This window comes from Haliaeetus leucocephalus, unplaced genomic scaffold (genome assembly GCF_000737465.1).
Source record: "Haliaeetus leucocephalus isolate CR32 unplaced genomic scaffold, Haliaeetus_leucocephalus-4.0 Scaffold0, whole genome shotgun sequence".
NCBI classification, from domain to species: domain Eukaryota; kingdom Metazoa; phylum Chordata; class Aves; order Accipitriformes; family Accipitridae; genus Haliaeetus; species Haliaeetus leucocephalus.
In genome coordinates, this window is record NW_010972436.1 from 8665247 (window position 1) to 8689989 (window position 24743).

The 24743-nt window shown below is 36.5% G+C and overlaps 1 protein-coding gene across 1 annotated transcript in view; it reads left to right on the forward strand.

The window, feature by feature from the left end:
- MALRD1 (MAM and LDL receptor class A domain containing 1) overlaps positions 1-24743 on the forward strand; it is a 295191-nt gene that overhangs the window by 65642 nt on the left and 204806 nt on the right. The window contains exons 17-20 of the mRNA XM_010562756.1: positions 73-485; positions 16161-16248; positions 19036-19212; positions 21696-21873. Of these exons, the coding sequence (XP_010561058.1) occupies positions 73-485; positions 16161-16248; positions 19036-19212; positions 21696-21873 (856 nt within the window). The remainder of the gene's footprint in view (positions 1-72; positions 486-16160; positions 16249-19035; positions 19213-21695; positions 21874-24743) is intronic.

The following is a 24743-nucleotide window of genomic DNA, read 5'->3' on the forward strand; positions in this document are numbered from 1 at the left end:
GGCAAAAATATTAAAGCACGATCACCTTTCAATACTGCTTTCACTTGACAGTCTGTTCTGTTTACATTTCAGACCCTGACCTACAGTGTGACTTTGAAAATGGGCTGTGCAATTGGGAGCAGGATGTTGAGGATGACTTTGATTGGATCAGAATACAGGGTCCAACCCCCACGGTTAATACAGGCCCATTAAAGGATCACACCACAGGCACAGCCAGGGGACACTACCTCTACATGGAATCCTCCGAGCCACGCCAGTTCCAAGATAAAGCCCTTTTGCTTAGTCCTCTCTTCAACCCTTCTGGCAATGGAACCTGCATTTTCCACTTTCATTATCATATGTTTGGAAAGGAAGTTTACAAGCTGTCAGTCTTCCAGAGGACTGTGAGTAATACCAAGGGATGGCTATTGTGGTACAAGTTTGGAAATCAAGGAAACCGATGGATCAGACAGACACTCTACATCAGCAGCTCTAAGCCGTTTCAGGTATGATCCTTCTAGGTTGCGAAGTGCTTATTTGCTGCATCGTAACACACTGCAAGTATAAAAATGACTGTGCAATCCCAAAGGTATTTGTAACTGTCTGATCAAATTTACTTTGAAATACATTTGTAGGGTTTTTTTTGACAAAATATGTCTGAAATATTTATTTTTTGTTGAATTTACTTCCCCCCCTAAACCACTAAATTTTAATGTTTTGAACAGGAACCTGTGGCATTTAAAGTAGATGCTATTTTTGTTTTTCAAGTATTTGGTGAAACAAACTTATCTGAATCTGCTACAGAACAGCTTGGCAAAAATTCTGATTCATTCTGAAAAAAAGGACTGTTAAAAAGATTATCCTCTTCTCTGCCTTACTTTTCCAGAGTTATGTGTTATTCTTTAATTATATAATGCCAGAAAAAATATCAGTTCAAAATATTTGGGTGCAAGGCTAGGTCAACAATCAAATATCGTTTGGAGAAAGATATGAGTACAGTAAGTTACAGCTACAAATCTTGATTTATTTTTCCACCTTTTAACAATTGTATATGTTATTTACTTTTCAGTATGTGTGATCTGTTTATTGTGGTCGGGTTAATGAACCTGCAGGTTTATTAGAGGAGACATTAGTTCCCTTGACTGCCAACTGGTCATAAAATTAACTTAAACCCCAAAACATATTATAAAAAGGAACACCTTCCATTTAAATCTGGTATAATGCAATATTTCCTTTAGATTGTCCCACATGTATTTCCCAAAAGATTATTTGTAGGTAGAGAGAAGTTCTAACCTCTTTGGAGGAAAAGGCCTTAATATTACTGTGGTTGCACAGAGGCACCTGGAAGGAGAGTGCTCATTTTTTGTCAAGACACTTTGTAGAAACATAAAGGAGTATCAACAGAATGCTAACAAGGCTTTTTTTTTTTTTTTTTTAGGTAAGAAAACATATCCTGTGTCTGGTAGTTTGTCTAAAGAACTATAAACATACATGTCCTATATTTGACCTCCTGAGGGTTAGGAAGGTCTGTTCAGTAACTGAAAATATTTTTAATGCATTAGTGTTGTAGGGTTTTCTATCGTAATCGCCAAGTTCTGTGCAGGGAATGCAAGGATCTTATATTCTTTCAATGTAGTTTTGTTTTCTATAGTCATTTTTGAGGGGCATGAGGTGTTAAGGTATAATTTGGTAGTCTGTTCTGATGAAAGAGATGAAGATCTGATGTTCATTGTTGTGTATTGCATTTCTTATGATGGAGCTTGCTGTATCACAACCTATGACCCTTCAAAACTCAGAAATTTTGAAGAGATCAAGTTGTTATTCTGTTGCTAGTAAGTTGCCAGGTGCTGACCTCTCTCCAATTGTCCTTTTAAGTGCATAGTGTTTGGATACTTCCAGGGCTAAAGACCTGTGAGTTGAAAGGTCTTTACACTCTGTTACCATTTTTTCTCTGAAGTATTTCTACTGAAATGTGTACTAGAACAGCCTCTCAGTTAGTTTTGGGCTGCCTACTGGCTGGGTAACAGTATTAAAGTTGCAGCCTCTATGTTTACTATGTTGTGTTCCTCACAGCCTATAAAGTCAGTGGTTCAGTGTTTTCACACCACATGCTTAAAGTCTTGTAGGTCACCTCCATGCTTCAAATGATATGTTTAGATTCACTTGAGAATGGATTTTTTTTTTTTTCTTCAATGTCTAAAAATAAGAAAGAACTTTTTAATGATTTTCTGGTCAAAATACATGCCTTGACTTCCTAATCTTCTCCATGTCTAGCCAGAGCATCTTGTCAGCTGTTTTAGGATTTTCAGAGATTCCTGTTGAATGAAAAACGTTAGACTCTAGGACCAAAGATGGCTTAAGTCTTTGTAACGTAGACCTTTGTTTTGCCTTTTCTCTTCTAAATAAGAGATGATCATACATCTGTGATAGCTGATACCACCTCTTCCTCTTTCATCCCTTTGTAAGTCTGTCATTTGTTTACCACATTCCAAGAAAGAATTACTATGAATAGTAAATCCCTCAAATTCACATTTTCAGTTTATTTACTAGCATGGGATGCCAACTTTGGGAGCATAGAAACAACTGTGCCTATATACTAACTGTTAGGAAAAGAAGGAGTTCTCAGCAGCAAAGAAAGATACTTGACTACTGCCGGAAAGCCAGATCCCCTTTTGAAAGTTTGGAACTCTATAGACTTGAAACTGTAGGGCCTTCAAATTGAATGCTCTGGCAGAAACCCAAAGGGAACAGCACATGAAGTCTTCCTTTACTCACACCAGTTCCCACTAAACCTCAGAATCTCAAATTTCTCAGGAAACCTTTGTTCTAGCTGCCATCAAACCATGGCTGAAGTTTGTTGCTGTTCCGTCAGATAGTTTTAGATCAGAGTGTTCAATGTGACATCAGCGAGCAGAACAGGACTATCTGGATGAGTGAAAAGGGAAATTTAGAGGTAAATTATTTAAATGAAAGGAATGCAGTTTTCTGAGCCAAAATTAAGCATCTGTCTCAAATACTAATACTGACAAATAACAAAACTGGTCCAAAATATACATGCTTATAAAACTCAGTTTTGCAGCTTTAGTAATCTAGAGTTACCCTTTGAATTCAGAACTGGTATGACACAGAAATCTGCAAAGGATTTAATAAACTGTGGGAAATTATACTTTTTTTTTTTTTTTGTAAAAATTTCAATTTAAAAATATATTCCTTTTCAAGATATTCCTTTTTTACTATATGGGATGCTTGTTTCAACATGAAAAAGAATAGGCTGTTGAGTGTACTTGTCTCCTTACTTGATCTATGTTTATTTTAATCTCCCCGAGAAGTTTACTTAGATGTCTTTTCCTTAAAAGTACACTTGAAAAGTTAGTAAAATAAGACTCTGTCCATGGTAGGCTACTTATATTGATGGTGAATAGTGTTTGCTTTTATCTACCTTGAATAATCATAATACCTGAAATAGTTTCTGCTCAGAAGAAAGTGCAAAGATTCTATTTTAATATCTTAGGTAAATGTAGCTGTCTCAGCTTGCTCTATTCATTCAAATCTCTGTAGATACAGAAAAAGGAAATGGTGATGTTATGTGAACAATCACAAAATTCTGTATCTCAATCATTTTGGGCAGTGTAGTATCCTTTTAGTCATGATATAAATCACATATCTACCATGTCCATCATAAGACATCTAGGGATACTTTACTATATTGTGAAACATATTATGAAAAAAAGAAAAAATAATTACCTTTACCCCAATCCGATTCACTTTTTGCTCATCTGCAATGTGTATATTTGATCTCTGTGAACAAAGGTGGTTATAGATCTTTGATACTCCAAAGCATAAGTAATACATAAAGGACTCTAATATTCTGTGATGATTTTATAATGATCAGTCTAGGTTTTTTAAGTTGGCTGTTATTAAACTTAAAAATGCAAATATGTTGTTTAAGTACAGGATTGATTATTAATGCTATATTGAGTATAATTACTAAAAATCTTAGTATTTTGAGTATCATATATAAAACCTTACATCTCCCTTCAAATATAAAACTTTATCCCTTCAAGTGTGAAAAACAAGGACCAAAATCAGAAGGAAATAATAATGAAAAATTATTGAAAAATAATTATGCAAGTTTATATGCAAAATAAATTTGCAATTAAGTAGATATAAAACGCATTTGATATTTTCCTATTTTACAAGTTCTTAAGAAAAGTAAACAACCAAATCCACTGTAATAATTTTACTCTTATTATCAATTAGGTATTATCTTAGAAAGTAATGGAATATTGATTGAAAATTAGAATGGTACATTTGCTATGAATATAGAATAGCACTATGATCTACAAAGACAAACACAAGCCAGCCTTCTTTCTCCAACTACTATTTTTAGTACCTGTTGTGCTATTTTTATGTTCTTCTCAGTGTAGAATCCAAACTGTTGTATTTTAAGGGCCTGATTCTAAAACATCTATGCTGAGTATATTGATAATGGTGCAAATTAGATTTCTCAAGCTCCTGAGCAGCATTTTAAACTAGATATAATGGTTTGGAATATGACCAAACATGGGAAGACAGATGGCTGAAGCACAGTGGATCCCTTTCCTTTTTTTTTGTACATTGCTATTTGTACCTTTGACACTCTAACATGCTGTTTTCAGGTATAGTGGTTGCACCATTCATTGCTCATGATTTAAAACAAGACAAATTTGTATATTCAAAGTTTTGTCAGTTTGGGGAAAAAATGCTTTCTGGCCTGAAAAGGACCTCTGTTTTGTTAAAGCAAAATATGGCTTGTGTCTTTGCATACTTCTGATGTTCTGAATACCCCCATCTCTTATTCAGGCTGAGCTATCACAGTACAGGCTGACCAGTCTTATTTTAGATGTTCTCACATAAAGGACTTTGATGTTAGAGCATTTTACTGTGGGTTGTAAATGCATCAAAAAGAACTAACTTAGTTGTCTTGTAAAATCATTTTGTCTCATTTGGTGTTACATAGCATGATGTGAGTTGTCTCTTGCAGCATCTGCGAGGTAGCAATGTTCAATATGACTGTAGTGACAGCTTTTGTTGTTATTATTGTTGTAAATCCTAGAACCCCTAGGGATTCCCACATGCCATCTCCCTTTTAAGTTCCTCAGCTCATAGGATCTGATGTTGTAGCTGCCTCGTGCTGAACTGGGAGGCACTCCCTGTTACAATCGCTGAGCATCATTTCTAGATCAGACAGCAGGAAACATCTCTGAGAATCATTAGGGTCACCTTTACTCTTGCAGACATGAAGCAATGAAAGCCAGCCTTCAGGAAGGCTTTGTTTTACTTTGCTACAACAGGATTTACACTGAGTGAAGCATTACAAGTGTCACCAATCCCAACTTAGACAGCCACCTTGGAAGTTTTACCCCTAAGAGCTGTTAGTTGTCAGTTGAAGAGGAAGCCTTGGGTCACTTCCAAAGAAATCCTTGATGAAATTAATGTATGTCACAATACTTTGGATGAAAGAGAAAATTACTTCTGAAATTATTTTCTAAGTTAGTCACAGCCCTAATAATATATTATTTGTGACCTGTGACAAAATCATCAAATTTAATATCAGTTTTATAGCCGTTCAGATGCAAAGGGTGAAGTGTTAGTCATAATTAGTTCCGACACATAAATTCTCAAATATATTTCTTGAATGGCGCTAAATCAATAAACAACTTTAGTTTTTTAGGAGCAGAATTTGTCTAAAGACAGATAAGAATCTAAAGGAAGTTTTCTTCATTTCTGAAACACTAGATTAAGGTGATTGTTTTATCTTTTAATACATTCATTTAAATCTTCTTTTTCATCTTTTCATTTCTGTTACGGAGATATACGGCATATTATACCTTTTCTTACAAATATTTTCAAATTCAAAGGCAAATATCTCACTCTGAACACATTTTATTTTTAATTACTCTTATCTTTTAGCCATAGAATTAGTTGTGGAGGCGCACAGTTACAGTTGAGTTTTTAACCTTGATTATAGGGTTACATTAGGTTTTCCTTAATTAGACCGAGCTACTTATTGTGTTATGGTTTTGGTATGCCCTTGACATAAGATCAGTTTGGTGTCAAATATATGTGTGGTAAATATACATTATTTGCACACAGGCTCTTACCATTCATCTAAAAAGAGAGACAGGAAGGGCTAAAAAAATGTATTTAAGGTACTACCAGGTAGCTGATCTCAAATCACATAGGTAGTATCTACTTTCGCATCCTCTACTCCCTCCCTTTTCATTCCTCAGTGAGATGAGGTAGTGATTCTTCTTTGGGGATTCTGGTGATCTGCTCTGTAATAAGTGAAACAGGATCACAAAGCTCCCTCTTCAGTTATTTCTGCAATTCTAGATGTTTCTTGCAGTTCCTTTTCTGACAAGAGAGCAGATTGATCAACACTCTCACCCTACCCCCCAACCATTTCTGTAATGAAAAACTCAGGGTCCTAGTGGAAAATGGACTTTTTGGCATAATTCTACTTTACAAACTATTCTTAAAGTGGCTTTGAGTTCAGTTTCAAACAAAAAGCCTGTGCTATGGCAAGTTGTGAGGTTTCAGAATTTAGTGGTTTTATTCCATGCATCTCTAGTGGTGATAATTACATTTCATACATGAATAATATAGCAGGACTTGTTATAGTAGACTAAATACCCTTTGTATCAATTTAAGAAAAAATAATGACTTGCTAGGCATCCTTGTCAGCTAGAATATCCTTGAAGTAAGAAAATGTCAAATTTCATTTCCTACATAAGAAGCATCAGAGCGATTGAAATGACAGTTCTAGATCTCATATCACATTTCACAGAACCTCTGAGAGAAATTTTTAGTGGAGTTTGTAATGTCAATACTTTTGTAAATCGACTTAAGTGTGGGAGTTTTTCAGTCTCCCCTGATCATTAACCAATAAGTGTCAGATTAAAATTCTGGACTTAGACTGATGTACCCCAGAAAATGGAGCTGACCAAACTTAGCCATATTCTACTTCTTACATGCGGTGTGACTGGAAGAGTGCGCATACCTTTTTATTGTCCCCAAAATAAGTACTATATCCTAGTGTGAAAAGCAATGTGAGGAGACCCTGTTTCAACCTGTTATAGTTGCATATCAGCACATGCAGCCAGGACTTATCCTTACCACTCAAAGTGTTGTTAGAAGGAAACTGGTTCTGAACAGTTTGTAGTCTTTCTTCTATATATCCTGAGGAAATTAAAAAAAAAATTAATTGTGTATTTGCCCTTACATTAGAGACATTAAGCTGAAAAAAAAAAAATTGAAGTAGAAAAGTTTGACCCTTTCTAGAATACCTGGGTAAAGTGTGTTCCTCTTGGAAAGAGAGATGGTTGAGATGTAACAGAAACATCAAATCAACAGTGTCGTAGAGAAGCTGCGTAGAGAATGATCTTTAATGTTTTACCTGAATACAGAGAATGAGAGGTACTCTGTGAAATTATTAGGCAACACAATCAAAACAAAAGGAAATAATATTTTAGGATGGTCTGTTGTACAATTCATTGCTGAGGGATGTTTTGGGTACAAGTACGAATGGGATCAATAAGCATCTTGGCATATTATCAAAAGAAAAGTCTGTTAAGGGCTGCTAGCACAACAGTGCAATGAGGCTATAACCTCCCACCTGTGATATACTGCCAAGAGTTTGGGAGCCATCAACTGCCTGCCTGTTCTGTTCTCATTGTGGCTGTGGCAGCAGTCCACTGGGAGACACACACTGCAGTTTGCTGGACGGCTGACCTAACCTCTGGTACATCTGTCCTCATGCTGTGAGGCATTGTGCTGCAGACAGCTTTCAGTGCATCAAGAGGCTCACCCTTTTTGATATTCTAACTATGATTTGAGATTTTTCCACAGTTGCTTTCACCCTATTGAACCAGGTTTATTGTTGTCAAGTGTTGTTAGCCTTCTGCCTTGATTTCTCTGCTTGCTTCCTTGCTCAGGGCCTCATTCTCAGTGCATGCTGACATACCAGTAGGAGTTTGTTAATGTTTAGTTGGTCAGATACATATCTTTCATTAAAATCTGGTGTTGAAGTAGCTCTGAATTTATCAAGGACTTCTCTAAGATGTTTATTACACTTCAGTGCCCACTTGTGATCATTTTTCTGTTATTGCTTTTGATCTATTCTGTGGTAGCAATTTTCATACAAAGGTTTAGTCATCATGGATTTCCACTCCAGCAACAGGTTCAATTTCAACTTTCCATTTGTCATTCCTCATCTTCCTTCTCCTACTCTTCTCCTTTGCACTTTCCCTAATAATCTGTTAAGCTTAGTATTCATGGATTCTTTTTTTTTTTTTCGTCTTTTAAAGTTTACCACATGCTTCTGTTGCTTCTTACTTCTCCAGTGCTACTCCAGATACATGGATATTCAGCCCTATTTGCTGCATTTTGGTAGCTCTCTTTCTGGGTGCTAACTATTTTTCTTCATCTCTGATCTTTGTGTTGACTTCTTTCATTCCTGATACCTGCTTGCATGTTGCATGCTACTCTGGTTTTCACATTTGCATTGTGCTATCGGTTTCTGATCTGTTTATAGTCATCATTCTCAGTTTTATTTTCACTGTGGCAATATAAAGCCTGTGGTTGCTGGCTGACCTATACAGTTTGGTATGCAGTTGCCTGTAAAGCAATTGGTTTTTAATCAGCTAATAGATTAATATTGGCAGGGAAGTGCTACCCACGTTTTTTAATCCTTCATTGATCATAGAATCGCAAAATGGTTTGGGTTGGAATGGACCTTTACAGATCATCCAGTCCAACCTCACTGACATGGGCAGGGACATCTTGCACTAGATGCAGGGTTGCTCAAAGCCCCATGCAACCACACCTTGAACACTTCCAATAATGGGGCATCCACAACTTCTCTTGGCAACCTGTTCCAGTGCTTCACCACCATCATCATAAAAAATTTCTTCCTTATGTCCAATCTAAATCTATCCTTTTTCAATTTAAAATCTTTGCCCCTTGTCCTGTCACTACAGGCCTTGGTAAAAAGTCTCTCTCCTTCTTTCTTATAAGCCCCCTTTAGGTACTGGAAGGCTGCTATAAGGTCTCCCCAGAGCCTTCTCTTCTCCAGGCTGAACAACCCCGACTCTCTCAGCCTGTCTTCACAAGAGATGTGTTCAATCCCTCTGATAATTTTTGTGGCCCTCCTCTGGACCCATTCTAATAGGTCCACGTCTTTCCTATGCCAGGGACACCAGAGCTGAATGCCATACTCCAAGTGGAGTCTCACTAGAGCAGAGTAGAGGGGCAGAATCACCTCCCTCGACCTGCTGGCCATACTTTTTTAATGCAGCCCAGGATATAGCCTACATATCTCTGTAGGCTATTTAAAAAAAAAACCACACCCAAAACCAAGAGTTGCTGTATTACTGATATTTAACTCTCAGCTCTTGTTAGAACGTGTCCTGTCAGGGTGTGATGTGCAGAGATGGTTACAGGGTGTCTGGGAGCTGTGCCAGAGGATGATGATGTCAAGCCAAATCATGTGGATTACTTCATCTCTGTACTGTGGAAGTATTAATGACTTTTGGTATGACAGCTCTAATACTTGCATTTGTATGACTGTGTCTCCTCCACCATGTCCCATCCTCATCATCAGGATCAAGGAGTGCCTTGGGGGATTGTAGTGGGCCAGGAACAAAAGCTGACATATTTCATGTCCATACTTCAGAACTTGTGTAGACTCTAGTTTGGACAATTCATGCTCAGGTTTCTTCACCAGTTCACAATCTACGTGAGAAACGGTATGCACATAGAGTGGACAATGAGGGAACTGGGACACTTGTGGGAAAGAGAAAAAAAAAACAACCCTAGGACTTTGTGGTTGGTGCTGAACTTTGTGTTGATAGTGAATGCTGTTCATTACCTACAGTATGAAGTGAAATACAGAGAACTTATATCTTGAAAATGCGTGTGGTGCAATGCAGTATATCTGAAAGGCAAAAGTAGTGTGATTTTTAAAAAGTAATTTCTAAACATCAGTATTGCCATTTTTGACAAGTGGATTTCAGAGCACAGAAAACAGCATGAAAACAAGGAAATCACATGAGAAACCAGGAAAATATATTGTCTATTGTGCAAAACTTCAGGGATAATTTCATTATTTTAGTTCTGTTTTTTTGGGAAACAAATTGCCCTTTTTTTCAGTGCTATTACACTACTTAATATCATGAAGCTCTAATCCACTCTGTGGCAATAGAAATTATTTATTCTTTGTGTTATCGTTTTATTGGTATGCAGTGGAAGACTCGTCATGATGTCATCAAGTCACAACATATGCACAAAGGGGACCAAGAATAAAAATTTCTAAGCTACCTTAACAAAGCATTTTCCAGTCAAAATTGTTTTCTTAATTTCACATCTGTCATTTCCTTGCTTTTTTTTGTGGGGGAGGAACAACAAAGGGGGTGGGGTGTGTGTTTTTTACCTTTGTTCACTATTTACATGCAGAAAGATCAAAGGAAATTGCACAAGATAAAAATAACCTTTCTATACACCAGTGAACTGTCAAGTACTGCCCACATTTTAAATATGGAAAACCTGAAGTAATTAAAGGGTTTCATCACCTTTCACAACTCACAACCCACCGAGAGACTGTGTTGAGCCATTTGAACTTGAGGGGAATCATGTAAAGTAGGAATTTTGCTTTCCTGAAAATTAAGAGTAGTGTCTTAAATTTGCTCTTGCTATTACTATATTACTTATCAGGAATTGCTGAACAGGAAAATGAGACTTGGATAACTTTGCAAAGAGAAGGAAAATCTTAGTGACTTTTTTCTCATTCCTTTACTGGATCTAGAAGCCATCTTTGAAAAGGTAACAAGAAGATCACAGGAAAGCAGTACTTCATTGAAGTTTTAATCATGTCTCCTTCCATAGTTCTATGCTTTACATCAAACAGAGGGTTTGTTTATATTATTTTTTATAATCCTTCTATGTTTATTGAATATGCTTATAGTAGAATTAAGAAACAATGTAGAAATTCTACTGCCACTGAAGTGTATAGCAAAACTCTCGTTATCTTTAATGATGACAGGATTCATGGCAAGTCATATGTTCCGATGATATCCCTATGTTATCATTTTCTGTCTTTGGGAGATTAAGGCCATATGTGTGGATGCAGGAGCAGCAAATCTGTATAATTTACTATCTCAGTCAGGCAAAATCCTTTGGATAAGGAAAGGTCCACATCTTTAGGCAAAAGATGTAATAGTTATCCTCTTGCTCAGGGGCATTTGCTGCTAAACAGATAATTGACTCGGTTGCTGGCACAAATGTTTTCATAAACATTGAAAAGAAAGGGATGCATGTCTTTTCTCAGGATACTCCTTAGCTCAGCATGGAAGAATTGCCTTAGCAGTAAGCATTGCATAGATCAGGTACAAGTCTTTCCATGAAGGCCCTATTCAGGCTTCTCTGGATAGCCATGTGGAGATGTCTTTATGCAGCCCTTGACATCTTGACATGCTCCAGCATAGCAGAGGGAGGGACAAATGTACTCAGGTCATAACAAGGCACCCTGGTCAATGTGGGACACATCTTTTAGGAACATAAGTCCTAGGAATTTGACATAATAACTCAGCCAGAATCCTGTAGGGTTTTTTATTTATTTATTTATTTATACAATCTGTGGAAATGGTGATTCGGAGAAAGAAAGAATCTATGTAGTGTATAAGTGAATGTGTGTGTAAGCTGCTGAACCTGCCTACACCTGTCACGGAAGATCACCCCAGCAGCAAAAACACACTGATGGTAAAGGAGTGGTGATGAGATTCCATCTGAAAGTAGTTCAGGGTACCACAATATGATTAGAGTCAGTAAAGGCTGATCATGACAGAACATCATCAGCTTTGCCATCGCTTTGCTATTCTCATACTACAAGTCACCCACTTTCACCTGTGTGTATCCTTCTCAAAAAAGCCTATCAGTTAGGTCGAGCCTTTGAGTCCTTAAACTGTCTGCATCATTAACCACAAGGCTATCAGAAATGACTGATGCTCTAAAAAAACCCCTAAATTCATACACGAACACTAAAAGGACTTGTACCTTAGGTGTGGGAGAAAATTGACAGTATCCTTTGGAGGTTTTTTGGACTAGATTTGGCCTTGCCCAGTTAACCATGGATGTTTTAGTATTGTCTGTGAGTATATTCTTATCTGTCAAGTATTTTCAATACTTGGTGATATTTAAGTAATTAAAAAAAATCATCGTCGATCCTCTTTAGGGAAAGAAAACATTTACATTTTTAATATTACAAAAAGTAGAATTGCTAAAAGCTATAAATGCATTTTTGGGCCTCTGTAGCCAACTGAACAGAAATTAAATTAATTTAGAGACTGAAAAATATCTTCAGATTTAAAGGGGGGGAGAGTCCATTTTTCTGTGGTTTTTTGGTGGGATTTGGTTTGTTTGGGTTTTTTTTTAAGACTTCATATTTACAGTCTGGGTTGGTTTTGAAAATAATCTAATTCTGCCATAATCTTTTGAAGTAAAAGAGACTTCTGTATATCTTTGTAGATGAAGTTAAAACTAATCATGATCTTAAATTGGATTAAATAGAGCTTTATGATTATAATTACTAGATACGTGTGTCCCAAGTGGGCAGGCTAACCTTATTGTTTAATACAGCCAGAATCTCAGAAATTTTTATACTGACTATATACTACTTTTGCAATAATTCTTCCAATGTTAATATTACAGAGTGAAAACAGGATCTTGTCTCTTGAGTGAAGTTTTGTGGCCTTAATACAGCAAAGTACTGACTCCCAGAATATGTAAACAGTTATTAATATTATGCTTGTCAGCAGTCCCACTGACATCAGTGAAGAGTCTGAAACAAGATAGAAATGTGATTCTTCCCTGCACTTTAGAGAAATGCTTGGAAAAACATAATAAATCAGCATGAGGGTTCACAAGCTCATAGTGAAGTGTGATAAAGTGCTTTACTGAACTAGAACTAGTGTTTTTCAGTATCTTGTAAAACCAAGCACTGTAAAACATCAAATATTTGACACAAGATTTTTCACATTTGATGTGTATAACCTTAAGATCATTGGTAAGAATTCATCTGGACACCTGTGTGAATGGATTTTATTTCAACTTTTGAAGTCGAGACATTAACTTCTAATGCGTTTTTGATGGACACAAAAGGAAGGGGCTGATGGGCTTTGAAGACGGGCAGTGGAATCTCGAGCTTTTCTATGTGTATCGTTAAAATGTTGTGGTGACCTAATGTTGATAATCTTTCCAGAAACTGATGGGCTGTCTCCACTTGTGCTTGCTTTTGGGGGCAGAAGGGCTCCACGCTATGTGTAGTAGCCTTGACTGCCCAGTCATTCCCCCCATGAGGGGGAAAGCTGGAACATGTGGTGGCACTCCTTCTGCCGGTGCACCCAGGATTTTTTCCAAAGAGAAACCATGGTGCGGAAGGTACAGAGGAAAAGTTTAGTGCCATGTCATCAGGATGCGACTATTGGATGCCTAGACGAAAGATTTGGGAGATGGTCTCAGGTCTCACAGTGCCTACTCCTTTGATGGGAGCTGAGGAAGCAGAGAAACAGAACCAGGGAGGAATAAATTACCATGTTTGGACTCACTAATCAAAGAAACCAAGAAGTCTTATTTGACATGAATTAATAACTGAAGAAGTCAAAATTAAATCTAAATTTCTCAGATGTGTTTTAAATCTCAATTTTTCTGAAAAAAATAATTGTGTTTGCCTGGTAAATAGTTTCCCTTTTTTATGTAATTCTTGAGTTGTTATTGTAGGAATATGTTCATGTGTTCTTGAAAAAATTGTCTTACGGTGAAGACTTATTGTGACATGATAGTTGGGTGAAGATATCTTGAAAAAAAGGAGTTTTGAAGCAAGAAATTTTGATATGGATTTCACGCAATTAGTGGTTCTATGGCTTGTCCTTTATCTGTAATTAAAAAAGTTCCATTATCTCATAAGAAATTGGTTACTTTTCTTAATGAAAGTTATGAGACATTTTCCTTTTTTTGTGCAAAGCATTAAAATATAGGAGTAGTTTACTTCAGAGATATGCAGTGAAATGTATATGACTTTGAATCCTGCATTTGCTTTCAGTAAGCTATGACAAAAGCTTTTGATGACAGTGTTCTGTTGGTTATTTGTACTATTATCCACTTGTGGTGTTGTTCTTTCCTCTTCAAACCAAATCACATGGTTTCTTGCCAGAAATAATCACAGCAAACCTAGTCAGAATTAGCATGCTCTAAGTAATAATAGTGCTCTAATAACATGCTCTAATAACAGTAACACAGCTGACACTTCCTGTGACAAACCTGAGATACTGTTTGGCTATATTACTAGGTAAATACATTTGAACTAAAATCACTATTACCTAGACTTTCAGAAATCTTCAGAATTTTGAATATCTCACAGTTTTTGGAATTAATTCCATTCTAGTTTAAACTACGCTTGTATAGAAATTAAGACTTTATTTTGCTAACCTTCAGTGGGAATTGGCTAGTGACAGTAATGAGCATTATTGTAAAAATGGAACATTTGTACAGAACAGTATTACCCATTGTAATTCCTCTATTAACACTTGTCATAATGTTCCTTCACCCTTCAAAAACCTATTTTGTTCAAAATCTTAAGGGATCAATCCTTTTCTATATACAGAGTGTCATTCTAATACATTTTGCTTTTCATGGAGTTTCTTTTCCCCTTTTTTTATGTAGTATACCTTTTGCTACATTTATGGATTTCATTGAGACTGGATCTCTAGAGCTCTGAAAACTGGAGAAATTGGGAACTATTTATCCTCATTCAAATAATAAATGAGATGTGAAATGAGCTTCATGGTAGATGAGTTCCCTGGAGGTTGTTAAATAATAGCTTATGAAGTTTGCAGAAATTCAGCTGGCAAATTCATTTAAGCGGTCAACGTTTAACCACAGCTGCAGAGAGACTAGGTTTTGTACTACAGCACTAACTCATAATTCGGTCCTATTTTCAGTTTTAAGTCTATACCTACACTTCTGTTAACATTTTCTGTGTTACTGAGTTCATGCTATATGCCAAAGTGTCAGAATCCCCAAGTAAGAACCTAAATAAATAAAATAATCATTTAGGTGGGGAGATTTCAAGTCATACAATCATAATAATCATCATAACAATAAAGAGGTATTCTGAATTAAATTACCCCTGCAGAACTGTGTCCTGCCACTTCTATCTTTGTATATTTTTATGCTCTTAATAAAAGTATTCCTTCTTAAGGTGCAGGAGTGCAACCTCCTCTAGGGAAATGGTGGAAGATGATACGCAAGATGTGTAAGATGTGCCATAAGTATTTAAAAAAAAAAAAAAAAAAAGAGGTAAAGAAATAACTTTAACATTGGATCACCAAAACCATTTCTTTATCTTTTTTTTTAAAATGTATGCTTTGAGGAGGCTTTATTTATTTTTGTTTTTTATGAATAAGCATTTATAAATTAATTAAATTAAGAAAATTCTTACTAAATCTTTCCCTAATCACCTGCTTTGGATTTTTACCATTCAGTAACAGTCAGAAGAAAAGAGGCTTATTCAGTCATCCAGAAAGTATTTCACAAGTACTAACATCTCCCATTCCTTGGCTGTAGACAATAACGAGAAAGTAAGCGTATAAGGCATTGGCAACCCTAATGAAATAATAGAATATTTTTTTTAAAAGGTTTCATAGCACATCTTTAACCTGCTTAATTGTTTTCATCACAGTGGGATTTGTATAACGGTATATAATTTATTCACATGAATGTTATTATAATTAATCATGATTAATGTTATTACAATAAGTACCAAAGGAGCTAATAATAATATGCCACTTATGATAATGTCTTGCCATCATTTTATATCACAATCATGTTTCAGTGGATTTACCCAATTGTGAAACCAACCGTTCTGTTATGGTTCACTGTGATTAATGTGACCACCAGTGAAAGCTGATAATAATTAGTCTCTTTCGTAAAGTGTCACTAAATAGAATATATCCCCTAGAACAAATTTAATCTCATTTTAAGTGTGAAACATGGTAAATGACTCCTCTGTCGATTGATATGAAATATTTAATGAGAAGTGGAAATCTACTGTACACTGAAAAATGTTTTTGTAATTCTTGTTTCCCTAGATCTTGGTGAAAGGTACTGTAGGAGATGGTTTCACTGGAGACATTGGACTTGATGACATGTCTTTTCTAGACTGTACTCTTTACAATGGTAAGAGCAAGTGTACACCTCCCAGCTGTGAGCTGATTCTTTGCTGTCATTTGTAAATATTTCTACTGGAAAAGCAAAAACCAGATCAAACTGCGACTCATGCCTGTCAAGGAAATCCAGATTTGTTTCCCTGCTTCTCCGACCTTAATATCCAGGCATCAGCACAGAAGTTTCCGCTGTGCCCAAAAAGTCCAAAAGAGACCCTCAGTAAGAGTGTGCAGCTTCCAAACTCTTTGAGGTCTTGATTCCTAGAAGGAAAAAGAAACTTAATTATGTGTAAGTAAACTGACCTTTCATTCAGCAAATTCAGTTTGATACAGCCTTCTGCCTCCCCCCAATAATTCTTAATGTATTTACTGTGCCAGTTGCTCCCACATTACAGCACACAACCAGTTCAGATGACAGAGCAGCCTGTCCTCAGAAGTCATTGCTCCTAGGGTTGTACAATGTCTACAGAATTGTGAAATAGTATATCCCAAAATACATGTGCTTCAAGACACCAGATTGCAGAACTGTCACTTCATCACAGAAGGGATTTTAAGAAGAGTAGTGTTAGCTGCAGCAGGTGTTACAGTGGTGCATATGGTGTGACAGTTGATGTACAGTCATAATAGGGCTATAGAACAGCAAACAATTCAGAACACTGCCTGAATATTAGTATCCTAGCACTAATTCTAAAACACCCTAGTGCAGATGCATTTTTATTCTGCTACTCCAAAAATTTCTTGTAGATATAATTAGGTCTACTAGGAATATCAAGTGTATATGGCATGTTTCTTCTGCAGATAATTATCTCATATTTTACCAAGTTTATAACATTTATTATAACATTTTGAATATAAAGGTTTTTGTACATAGTCAGTTAATGTATAATGCCTTATATTTGAGGAAGAAAACCTTAAAAGAACTAATCAGAAAATCCCTACATGTTTTCAAATGAGATATGAAAAAAAAGTTTTAAAAATAAACAAGAAGAAAGTTGGAAAGTACAGAGGGTCAGAGTTTCAAAGTTCATAAATAAGAAAAAAGCAGCTCATTTTGTGTGGAAAGATAAAACTAAAATACTGAAGTATAATGGTAGACAGAGCTGAATAGGAAACAGTTTTTGTGTTCTGTACATTTTAAAAACATTTTTAGTTTTGAGAGCAATTTTTTGAGATACTCCAGAGTCCTGCCTCTATTTTACTCTCTCCACACCATAAAAAAATCCCAACAACCAAAAAAGAGTCAAAGAGACTGTGGAAACAGTCTGCAAAATAGTCAATAGCTATGACATACCACCATATTTAACGCAAGTTCGATCAGGGAAAAAAGCAGGGCTCCCATGTCCCTGCACCCTAGAATTAAGCACTAGCTTACCAGTTGCTCTTGTTCCACTTCAGATAACCAAATACTGACCAGGGAGAGATGGACTTGATAGCTTGGTGGTAAAGTCCTTCATCAGTAATATTAAAGATGTCAAAACTTGGGCATATTGCTTTGATGCCTCATTTGAATGCCCTAACCAAAGATTATTCAATAATGCTTGCTCTGGACAAAATGGTATTTCATAAATTATAGAAAATTAATTATTTCAAAAGAGAGAAAGGAGCAGATTCTCCTTTCTTTTCAGGTGTCGTGAAGGTTATGGTACTTCAAAATTTCTTCTCCTGTTCCAGTGGATTGGGAGCAGAAACTTGAATGTGGCATTTATATTTAAAAATTTCTGACCAATAAGGTCCTTGCTATTATTATGACATGTAGATACATTTATTCTATCATGCAATTATTCCTTCAGAAGATTCATTCCCCTAAATCTTTCGTTTGAGTCTTAGGATATTATGGGTGTATCATTCATTCGATTGGAGTATAATCCATTTGATGTCATAGATGTGCTTTCTACCTTACAAAATAGAAACGGCTCCTGCTTGTGGAGAATTTATTATCAGTCTTAGTGCTCCAGGCGTCGGGGGGGGGAGGAAAATTCCTTGCTGTCTCAGACACATTTTATATAAAAAGTCTTCACATGTACTTTTTAATTAACTCAGGTGTATTGCTAGGGTGTATTGTGCACTACAGCTAATAGTTTCGTTAACGATTAAATTTAAAAAAAGCGTTTTATAATGAAAATTCCTTTTATGGACAATAATAGCAAGGGTTTTCAAGAAATGAGAGTAAAGCATGAAGAAAGGTGCGTAGTAAAGAATGGGAGGAAAGGCAAAGACAATTGATTTGAAAGAAGTAGTAATGAGTTTGAATGAAACATATAGGAAGTGGTGGAACAAGATGATGACCTCAGAATAATTTTTCTAATGAGAAAAAAATATTCTTTTCAGTGATAAAATTACAAGAGAAAAAGGTTAGGTAATAATTTCCACAGTCATTTGCAGTAATTGACGTGTTAAAAAAAAAAAAAGCCATTATCATCAGAATAAACTGTTAGCCTTGGCTCACAGGGAAACTAAATTTTTGTGATTGTTCTGTCAGTCTCCATGATATTAGTTTTTTTAAATGACTCACTGACTGTGACCTGAAAGACAGGTAGGAGGTGTAAATAAATTCCTGCAAGTGTCGAGGATTGTATGAATGGTGGTTGGTTAGCATGACCAACCTGGTGCCTTCCACTGAGGAAATGTTCAATTCAGTTCCTGCTGGGCAACGTTTAAGTCATTCAGCTTGGCCACCCAGCCATGTTTCCAGCAAAGCTATACCCTTGACAAAGGGTAGGAGTGGCAAGGGGAGAAATCATTACAAAACTAGAATGCCTTAGTGCCACTGCTCAACATTTTGTTGGTTTGTTTTTCAAAGGAAACTTGCCAACAATCTCTACAACTACTTCAGGAACTTCAGTTCCTGCCACGCTCCCTATGAACAACTGCACAGAGAAGGAGTTTGTCTGTAGAGCCTCTGGCCATTGCATCCAGATGATCCAGAAGTGTGATTTTAGACCTGACTGCTCTGATATGTCTGATGAATCAGCCTGTGGTGAGTATACTAAATCTTGTACTTTGCTACCTTATTAGTTTGCAGCTGTTAAACACCTTGCTTTGACTACTCTATATTCACCCTTGCAATTTGGTATTAGCACCTAGATGCTATTTTTAATATGATTTTCCCCAGAAAAAATAATAATAACTTGCTCTTAATGTGGGAATCTGAGCCGTTATGCACTTTCTGCCTTCTAATGGGCTGATTCAGACTTGACATTCCAATTCAACTTACTACTGAAATGGGGTGGGAGGGAGGAAAGGAATCCTCAATTCCCCAGTGATTGGTACTATACATGACAATTTTTTTGAGTGAGCATAGTTTCTCAAATTAAATGACCTATGACTTATTTAAATCCTCCAAATGTTCACTAGTGCAGACTGGAAGAAATAATTACTTTACAGTCTCATGTTTGGGGTGCACATCTGGGTAACTTGGGTCCAGTTCTTACCTACTTCAAAGAATATGGGGTTTGTTTGGTTTTTTTTGGTTTTGTTTTTTTTATACAAAGTATTTTCATCAGCAGCAATGACTGTGAAATTCAGCCTACTCCATGCAGAAGTGACTTCCAGCCTGTAAATTCCTAAAGCCTGATGGTCAGATGGGAACACTGGAACTGGAACAGTGGACTAGGGTCACCACATGTTGTCTGTAGAGGTCCAAGAGAATTGTTGATTGCTTCTGAGTTGCAGCAGTTTATACTATAGCATTTTAGAAGAAACTGTCAATGACTTTGCTTTGCCTTAAAGGACAGTACTTGAAAATACTGCTGTACCGAAGCTGATTAATGGGGGGGACAGACATCTAGAGACAGTGACCTCATCAGCCTTTGCAAGATAAACTATTCTCAATGAAGATCAAAAACCTACATTCATTACACATTGTGTAGGGAACTCAATCACCTCTCTCAGGGCTGAGGGCTCAATGAGGAAAAGTAACATTATACTCCCTCTGTCTGTTTCTTATGTGGGAATAACTCTGGAAGGAATGAATCTGATATATAAATATCACTGGGTACTTTCCTGTAGTGTGAAAAAACACCAGTCGTTGAAATTCTGCACTGAAAAAGAAATGCAGAGCACTTTGGATAGAATGGTTTGTTGGGGGTTTTTTCCCCCTCAGAAATTTACATTGCCTTACAAAACATCCTTTCTTTCTGAGAGAGATAAATACTGTGGCGAATACACCTTTACATATTTGCTCTGTCTGAAGTCTCCCATCACTGCAGCAATAATGGCAATTTATCATTCAAATGACAGTGCTGGAATAGGAGTTAAGTATGTCCTGACTGAGGGCAGAAATATGTTCTCACAAAGGTGTTATCTTTCTCAGAGGCATTTGAAACATAATGTTTATAAAACACATTAAAAAGGGGGGAATAAACATGTGATACTATGCCACTCATCATTCTCAGGAAATGTCACAAATCTTTATATGGGTAACTCATGAGATCATACTGGCTGTGGTTTGCTTCCTTACTGGTGATATACAAGCTATAAATCAAAACACACTCCCTCCTTCGTCTACCATTTTTAGCCTCCAAGTAAGGAAGCATCAGGCACATTCTCCTAACTCACTGTGGTTTCTTGATGTAGAAGTTACCTCTGCTATGCTAGCATTTGAGCTTTGTGGGTTAAAACAAATTCTCGTTTCCCTGCACAGTTCTCACAGCAGTCACTTAGACTTGAGTATAATAATCTGTTTCAAAGTTCTGGAGAGTGACAAGACTCACCTTGGATCACCTAGACGAAGTTTCTGCAAAATATTCAGGAAGATGTACTGGAGAATAAATATTCATAACAGAAATGGAAAATAAATAGGTTTCTTTCCCCTAAATGTTCTTACAGGGGGGTGCATTGTGAAGGGGGGATGGTAGTGAGCTCACTTTTTTTTTGTCCAGTTGCTTAGGAATCAAAAACTGAGGCACAGGCAGCTGCATATTTATGTGGTAAGATAACAATGCAGTATTTGATGCCAATGCCAAATACCTGCATTATTATGTGGCTTTTAGGTATTGTGGGGACTGCTTGAAATATGGATTTGTTTTTTTAGAGTTTTGGTCATGGACTTTGTACACAAATTACAACGAGTTGTTAATGTCATCAGTCTACAGGACTGAAGAAAGAACCATGCAGCAGCTGACAGATTTGCTGATGAATTTTACATGCATTTCATTGTATATCACGCAACAGATTATTAGAATGGCCTGAAAGCTGGTCAGAACACATATGAAGGTAGATACTGAGGTGCAAAAGAATTGGTGTATACCCAAATTCAGAATCTGCCTAATAGAAAAGAACACAGAAAAATATAATTGATATTTTATCCATAGAGGAAAAACTGTGCATGTTAGGACTGTGTAAGTATTCATGGATACTATAAATAGAAACTTTTTTATTGCCATGTTACTTTATCATAAAATTAATTAATGCTTTCCAATTTTTATATAAACATGAAGTATTCACTGTTCATTTTTAAAGTTATGGAAGTCTGCAACTTTGAAGATAAAAACCAGTGTGGATGGTACCAACCAGCCTTGGAACAGATGTCAGGAAATGATTCCATCCATACCACAAACCTATTCAAGTGGGAACTTGGAAGAGGAGCAAATCTCTACCCTGGGCAAGAAAAACACTGCCCATTAATTGATCATACTACGTGAGTACAATTTTTCAGGTGCCTGAATCTTTCTTGGACTGTGTGAATTTAGCCATGTATGGATTATCAGGAGGAAAATCTGCTCAGTTCACAGTATTGAAGCAGTTTACCGATTTATTAATGGCATGTAATTAACTTACAATGCAGGATGAATAATATCTGTACAACAGGTGAATCAAAATACAAAATGTTAATAAACAGGTACAAATTTCTAACCACGCTTCTATAAGTAATTCCCAAAATTTCAGTACCTCTCCATCCAGAGAAACATGTGTGCACTCCCTCTCCCAGAGGACATGTGGTGTACAAGCATGTTCCCCTGTACAGAAAAGCGAGTTTGGAGACATGGCTGCTCCAGCTTTATGTGTACACATGCTGCTGCCTATGAAATCTGTTAATACATATGCCATGAGAAATCAGCCCTCCCTGTGGCACCCTAAACTGCCATGTCAGCCCACCAGCTGGATGCAGGCTATTTGCAGCATCCAGTGGGGACGATGCTCTGTCTGGATGCAGTGGTTGTGGCACCAGCAAGATGACCTCTGGCATGTCAAAACCAGGTTTTGGCTCCTGCTGTTTCCACGCCAAAATGTCTCCCCACTATTACAAATTTTCATCCTACTTTTATACTTCTTTTCAAGCTGACTTCTCCTTTGTTTAAAAGCTGTCTTTGCAATTCACTGGCTACTGTTTGATTTAGTTGATGGTGGTCATCATCTTGATCAGTTTTGGGTGAATACCTTCTCAGATGGTCTTTATTCACACAGACAGTGTACGCTCGCTTTTTCTCCCTTACCAGCTATTGTTATCCCAGCAGTTTTGCCCAAGGGTGGGCAGTACAAGTCGTTACCCCAACAATGGGTCTTGTGAATTCTGCTGTCATTTAATAATTAACTTATGCACTTCAAAATGACTGTAATTAGAGTTAAATTGAGTTTAGTTGATATTTTACCATTTTTCTGATAACTTATATAACTTCATAGTAAGATGAAAAATATCTCTGTTCTCTCAGTGAAGATTTCTAAATTAATTTTGGATTCTAGGTAGATTGTTTATGATAATTACTAACTCCTCCCAAAGACATTCCTTTGATTTGTCTCAAAGAGCAAAAATTAGCTTTTTTTCCATGGAGATTTGGGTTTACCTGTTTTGTTTTGTTTTGTTTTAATTAAGAAATGTGATTAAAAAAAATGCAATTTATATTCCAGTTAAAAGTAATAGTTAAGATTTATTGAGACAAAATCCGTACAGGTGACTAGTAAATGTATTAAGTACAAACAACTTTCAGTGTCATACAACTACAATTCATCTAATAAGGAAATTTCTGTACAGCATCATTCTTCTGAACAGAAGAATACTTGCCTAGTTCTAGTGACAGGCATGTTTACTTTCTGTGACAGTAGTCCACAGAGTACAAAAATGGACTCTAAATTAAAACCACTCCAACAGAGTCTTTGCTATATTGCTACAGTTTAAAAATGAGATTATATTGCATTTACTCAGCCTGAGTATCACTATCTATCACTATGAAAGAGTCAGCTCAATATATTAGTTTCACTGTGTACTTCATTAAAATCACTATATATTTTTACCGAAAAAAACCCCAACCCCCCAAAATCCTCATTCAAGAATAGCAAAAAAGAATTACAGTGCTACCTAATTGTTTCAGGGTCTCTACATTATACACAAAGGAAGTATATTCCATAAAAAAGAGCAACTATTTATGATAAATTGGCTGTCAAACCTTTCATTGATTGCTATTTAATTGTTATATATTAGCTGATACCAGCACTGTATGTGTACTTAGTAAATCCTCTCATAGCCTTTCCACTAGATTTGCATTGGCACAGTGATACATGAAATTGTATTTACTGTTTTTCAACATATTTTCGGGGTTTAATGCAACTAACAGTATATCAAAAAGGACTGATGAAAAGAGAAAGTAAATGATCCATAGAGATTGTAGTTTTCAGGCAACACTGAAATGGATTGCTGTTGTGATGTTTCACACCAGATGTAATTTGGTTGTACTGTTTCCCCATTCGCTTTGTTTATTGACCTGTAGAAGAGAATGGGAGCATGATGCTTCCAAATTACAGCAGGAGATGCAGAGCAGCAGTTTTGTTGAATTAAAACCCTGCAACGTTTTGTTTTATTTTCTCATCCATTTTCCCAAAATTCCCATGGACTTAGATGAGAGAAGCTGTAACACTGTAATCCTGTGTGTTTGCTTATTAAAATAAAGCATGCAGGATTATGTACAGAAATGCTTAGATTCATCTGATGCATGAGCGGATGACAGTGCAGCTTACAACGAGTTCTTTCAGCAGAAATACCTGCGAATAGTTGGAGACTCAAACTGTCTGCTTCCCATAGAATATGTATTTGGGAGGCTGATGAATTATAAGGTAGAGGTGTGAGTCTTTGAAGTTGTAATTGCATTAACTGAGTGAAAGTAATGACTTCAGAAATGGAGGACAGAACAGCTTGTATGTGTGTATATAAGCCCAAGGCTGGAGGAACAGAAGCCGTTATGGGAATCTGCTATGGCAGCCTGACAGTTCTTGGCTTGAGGTGGGGAAAGGCTGGCACATGTTTTGCAAAGAACTAGGTGACATTGGCATTCTGCACTGAAAAGACCATTATACGTTTATGAGTGTAGAGCTCTTACGGCACGTTTCTACACTCAGCAAATGGGAATTCTCTATTACAGTTAGGTTTCAAAATGCTGTAATAATGAAAGTATCAATTTGTGTAGGCTTAAACTAGTGCATAGAATAGACACCTGAAAATGAGTAACTCCATTAATTTATTTCCATTTTAGAGAAACTGGTTAGTGATGTAGCAAATTCTTTGACATTATTGATGAT